The 5,724-nt window shown below is 39.0% G+C and overlaps 1 protein-coding gene across 1 annotated transcript in view; it reads right to left on the reverse strand.

Moving 5' to 3' along the window:
• The window catches only part of PNLIP (pancreatic lipase), a 16,539-nt gene extending 13,036 nt beyond the window's left edge, over positions 1-3,503 (reverse strand). Inside the window, exons 1-4 of the mRNA XM_011927920.1 lie at positions 3,479-3,503; positions 3,299-3,344; positions 1,689-1,843; positions 933-1,055 (exon numbers count right to left, since the gene is read on the reverse strand). Coding sequence (XP_011783310.1) covers positions 933-1,055; positions 1,689-1,843; positions 3,299-3,344 — 324 coding nt within the window. The 5' untranslated portion in view covers positions 3,479-3,503. The remainder of the gene's footprint in view (positions 1-932; positions 1,056-1,688; positions 1,844-3,298; positions 3,345-3,478) is intronic.
• Positions 3,504-5,724: the final 2,221 nt, after the last annotated feature.

Consider the following 5,724-nt stretch of genomic DNA (forward strand, 5'->3'; position numbering starts at 1 on the left):
CCTCCCGGGTTCAAGTGATTCTCCTGCCTCAGCCTCCTGAGTAGCTGGGATTACAGGCATGCACCACCACGCCCGGCTAACTGTTTTGTAGTTTTAGTAGAGACGGGGGTTTCACCGTGTTAGCCAGGATGGTCTCGAACTCCTGACCTTGTGATCAGCCCGCCTCAGCCTCTCAAAGTACTCAGATTACAGGTATGAGCCACCACACCCGGCCTGTGTCTTTCTTCTTGATACCCCTGAAGAAAGGACTACTCTCTTTGTGCCACAGTAGGTCAAAGAAATTTGATGAACACATGAATAAATACTTGAACAAATGAATCAATAATAATATTCCTCAAGCACTAGCAGTTACTAGGAAAATTTATTCTATTTAATTTTCTGTCTTTTCATTCTTCTTTATGACAGAGCACATAGCCAAAGGCAAATTAAAGAAAATAGGACCACTGCTGTTGAAGCAACAGAAGCCAAAATAAAAAACCTACACAGTTTTCCAAGTTATTGCTACCAGAGGAGATCAAAGAGTAGCAAGTGAACATCAAAAGGAAATAATTCATTCAGGCAAAATGCGATCTCTTAGCGCTTCACATAAAATTAAAAACAAATGAAAAATCAGGGGCCTATGACCAGCTGGTGTGCATCAGTATGAGAGCATCTGTTGCTAAAATTTTGAAACACCTCCATATCAGTTGTTAAATAACTAGTACCTGGATCTACCAAATGCTTGCCAGCCTCACTGCTCTGAGCATCCTAAACCCCCTCTTCCCACCACCACTTCCTTGACCTCCCTTAGGAACTCTAGGCCCCGCAGGGGTCTGAAGATCCTTCAAGACTGTGGGTACCAGCACTGTCCTCATTGGCTGGGGCCAGTGCCTTACTGGTTGTTAATTATCACTTTGGAAACAACCTTTCCTTGAGAGATGACTACATCTCACCTTGCATATATCGGACAGCCAGTTTTCTTCTCCCTTGTCTATGAATCCATGAATAATAAAGCGAGTTTTTCTATTTGTTTTGAAATTGGAGTTACTGATGGTTGATGAATCTGCGACAATTTCCTGTTTAGACAGAAAAGTGTTTCATGTCAGTTTCCTATAGTAGCCAATATTACCATTTGTGGAGAGGGTTCCACATGGAGAGGGGCGGTAAGTAGAAGACTGCTAGGATTCAGGATCCTTGTGAATAATGATCCTCCCATTATAACCACAGTATTTACTATCATCACCATGTTGCCATTTCCCAGTCATCACAACATGCTTGCAGTTGTTCAACTTGGGATAATATGTCTGTTATAAACTTGGTGGTAATGATCTTTTCTTCATACAATGGAAGGCTTTGTGTATATGTGTGTGCATATGTTTATGTATCTTTATCTAATATAGATATACATACATAATGGGAGATTATATAAATATATAATATTGGGAATGTTTATATACTATATATATATAAATATAGCCCTATATTTACAATATTTATTAAATGTTATAGAGGAAGGACAAGAATAATATGAAGTTAATGAACCTTTTATAAAGAATTTACATTAAGAAATACCTAAGCTCAGTGCCCTGAATATCTACAAAGATACAAATTTCACAGCCTGATTTTTTTCTCTTAAGAACGTGAATATTCAGTATCCTTATTACACAAAACAGGTGGAACTTAGTTGTAAACACAGTGATAGTTCTTACTTGAAAGGTGTTTGGGTTCTCATTAGTATATAGGAGGAAGCGGGTGTTGACATCTTTTGGATCCCAGGGCAATATATGGAGGGGTCTTTCCACAATTCCTGACCATGGGTCATCATCGCTGAAGCAGCCGAGTCTTTCATAGCAAACTTCTTTTCCTGCAATCCCCCAGAAGGATATTAGTTTTACAAGCATGCTCTTTTTAATGATCTGTCTGCCAATATATATATGAGAGTTAAATTACACTGTGTGGTAGACATTCCTCCTCCACTACTCTCAACACCTTCCTAGCCACACACTCACAAAACAGCTTCAAAAGACAACACAACTGTTCCAGACAGTCTGTTGGTCTTCAATTCTACCACATAGGATCACTTCACTCCCCTTGTGTCTCTGACCAGTCCCAATGTGGGACTCCTTTTAGCCTCTAAACTCAGATATCTTCCTTGGGCCATAGGTGCTCAAGAAAGGGACAACCCTGTGTCCCTAAGCCTTAACTTCCTGTAGCCACCATTTAGCTGTGGGCTTTGAAAGGAGCGCTTACATTTTATGGAAAGGTCAAAACCGTATATCCCTATCCTTGCTGTACTGAAGGTCATCTTCATTACTGTGATGAAGAAGCTGTTCACAAACAACAAAACAAAAAATCCATGGTTTAACACAACTCCAGGCTTGAATGTCACCCCATAAAAAAACAACCTAAAGAGCCTGTAATCCCAGCACTTTGGGAGGCCAAGGCAGGTGGATCACAAGGTCAGGAGATTGAGACCATCCTGACTAACATGGTGAAACCCTGTCTCCACTAAAAATACAAAAAAATTAGCCAGGTGTGGTGGCAGGCGCCTGTAGTCCCAGCTACTTGGGAGGCTGAGGCAGGAGAATGGTGTGAATCCAGGAGGCAGAGCTTGCAGTGAGCTGAGATGGCACCATTGTACTCCAGCCTGGGCAACAGAGCGAGACTCCATCTCAGAAAAAACAAAAACAAAAACAAAAAAAAACCCAGAGAAGGGTTCTCTTTTCTAAGGAAGATAAATCTAGATTAATGGTAGGAGTAAGAGTAGTAGCTGTTGTGGGGGCTACCTTTCTCACAGTCTTACCATGTACCAGGTGCTGGGCTGGAAGATTTACTAATCTGACCTGATTCTCACAATAATCCTAAGAGATGGGGTATCCGACTCTCCCCATTTTGCAGACAAAGATTCTGAAGCACAGAAGTTAAGAATTTTGTTCAGAGTAATACAGCTGTAGGTGGTGGTGGAGCCAAGGTTCAAACTCCTAACTTGACTTAATGTCAGGGTTGCTAGATTTAGCAAATCAAAATAAAAGTAAATTTGAATTTCAGATAAATGATAATGTTTTAGTATACATATGTCACATATTTGTTGTTTGTGGGAAATATTTGTTGTTTATCTGAAATTCAAATTTCACTGGGCATCTTAGATGTTTTCTGACAACCATACTCCACATACCTGTGTTCTTATGCATCTCCTGTGCTTTACTCCTTGAAGTAATGCTTCATGTTATTACTGTGGCCTGAATTCAGCTGCCATAGCCCTCTTGACCATGCTGAAAAGTGAATCTCTCCCAGCTCAACATTTGTATTTTTTTCTTACCTGCTACTGCTCCCAGCAGCAGTGAAAGAGTCCAAAGTAGCAGCATCTACACGAAATTAAAAACATGATTGAGTCTGGCTAAGTTTTTAAAAGATCGGCAAGTTTTAGTTCATTTAGATCTCTGGGTGAAAATGGATAAATTCTGATCAATTAGGCCTAGAAAACATGTTCCTGACTCACCGTGGCAATTCTGTCAGGTTCCACATGCAACCAGATAGCAACAAAAGGTCCTTTTATAGGCGAAGCTTATCTTTTTGAAACCGTGGAAAAATGGCATGCAAAGAAAGGCCCAAGGATGTGTTTCTAATTTTAATCATAGATAAACCAAGGTTGACAGAGTAGATAAAGTTTTCCATAGTAGTTGTGGGAAGATGAGAAAGCGGGTAGATATGTGATTATGTAAAGCTCAAAATCACTTTAATTTCATTATAGTAAAGGTTCTAGTCTTTCTGTCCCTTTTTTAAGTTTACAATTCTCTGTGCATGTCTGTGGGCATGTGTGAAACTAAATTGTTTTCACAGATTTAATAACAGCAGTCTTAAAAGCAAATGCTAACAGCCTACCAGCTCTTGCCATTTTTGTATAACCTTGCCTTACCCTCAAAAACAGTGAAATAGAAGCAATCCTTCAAGAGAGTTTATACCTTCTGGAAAAGCATTTGATTTGTTATTTTGATAGTCTATATAACTGATTTATTTCTCAACAATATCATGGAGGAAAGAATAAATAAGCTACGAAAAGGAATTGGGGGTACAGCCAAAAGCATAGAGGCAGAATCAGTGACCCCACTATCAGATGAAATGATGAATAAGCGGAAAAAATATGATTCAACTTGGAAGAAAATGGTTTAGAAAAAATAATCTGAAAGAGAATTGTTTGATGGAAAGTAACCGGGGATGTTTTCAGTTACGGACAGATTGCTTACAATAAATGTTAAAAAGAGTACAATGTGATACTATAATTTTAAGAGAACAGAACCTTTTAGCCTGGAAGTGTCACAGCTATACATTGAGTTATTGAAATTGTCACATTTGTAGGTCAAAAGTGGTCAAAAATAATTCAACCCCCTGGAAAAGTTTATAGGTATAGAGAAAAGCAACCGAATTATTGCGTACAAGGGAAGTTCGAGGAAGTTTGGCAAGGGAATTGTTAAAATAAAGACAGAAGGCACAAGGAAGGATCCATGGATGGACACCATGGCAAATTCCCACCTAATCTTTCAAATATCCGCCTTTCATCCCCTCCTCAGGCAGTCTTCCTCAGTCATGGTTAAGCTGGTTCCCTTGTTCCCTCTAAGGAAGGTTCTCTTTAGAAGTTCTCTCACTTGAGACTGATCATTTGTATATTATAAACTCGGAGAAGGCTGGAATGCTCAGGGCCTTGTTGTCACATCCTAGCACCTAGCCCAGTACTTGATACACAGCAGGCCTTCAACACATCTCTGATGGATGACTGACCAAATGAGGGAATGAATATGAAAAGCAAAGCAATTTATTTTGCATAATTGCTGCAATAATAATTGTCTCCGCAATCTCATAAATAAAAAGCTGTTGAAACTTCTTTTATTCAAAATATACAAAAAAAAAAAAAGTTAATTTTCATCAATCAATTCAAAATAAAAAAAAAAAAAAAAAATCCAGAAGCTTCTAAGAACAGAAATCTTGCATCTCTCTCATATTTAGCCATGGTAATACTGTTTTGATCTCAGAGTCATATCCTATGAGAGTCATTGTTTACTCTGGTTTTACCATGAAGTCATTTACATTTTGTGTGAGTTACCAAGTAATGCACACAAAATTTCTAAGTTGACATTTTAGATGGTACAAAATGTAATCCATAATTAGGGGGACATTTGTTTAATATAGTTTAAAGAATTAGGATCCATAGTCACCAAATTCTGAAATAGAGAGCAAAATCTGTGGGGATATTTTGCAAACTAAAATAAGTTCAAATTTTATAATATCTCAAGAAGATTCAACTTCTCAAATTTATAAAAGCTAAGAACGGAATGGTACATAATCAGCCGTCTATTACATCTGCTCTGGTTGAATGACTTCCTCTATACATAATCCTGCTGAACTCTTAAGCTGGGTTGTGAAGTGTTATAAACCGCATTGTTTCATTCAGACGACAATGTACTATCTAGAAGCGTCTATTTACATAGTATGTGTGGCAGAGTTGCTAGCATCTTTTTTTGTGTTTTAGACGGAGTCTTGCTCTGTCGCCCAGTCTGGAGTGCAGCGGCACGATCTCCTGACCTCGTAATCCGTCCGCCTCGGCCTCCCAAAGTGCTGGGATTACAGGCGTGAGCCACTGCACCTGGCCTTGCTACCATCTTTCTATAGGGAATAGAACTAGACTCTATTCTCTGTCCTCCCTTGCAGAGAGATGGTGTCATGTAACCAATTTTCTGGCTAATGAGATGT

The sequence above is a fragment of the Colobus angolensis genome, unplaced genomic scaffold (assembly GCF_000951035.1).
Source record: "Colobus angolensis palliatus isolate OR3802 unplaced genomic scaffold, Cang.pa_1.0 Scaffold75, whole genome shotgun sequence".
In the NCBI taxonomy this organism is placed as follows: domain Eukaryota; kingdom Metazoa; phylum Chordata; class Mammalia; order Primates; family Cercopithecidae; genus Colobus; species Colobus angolensis.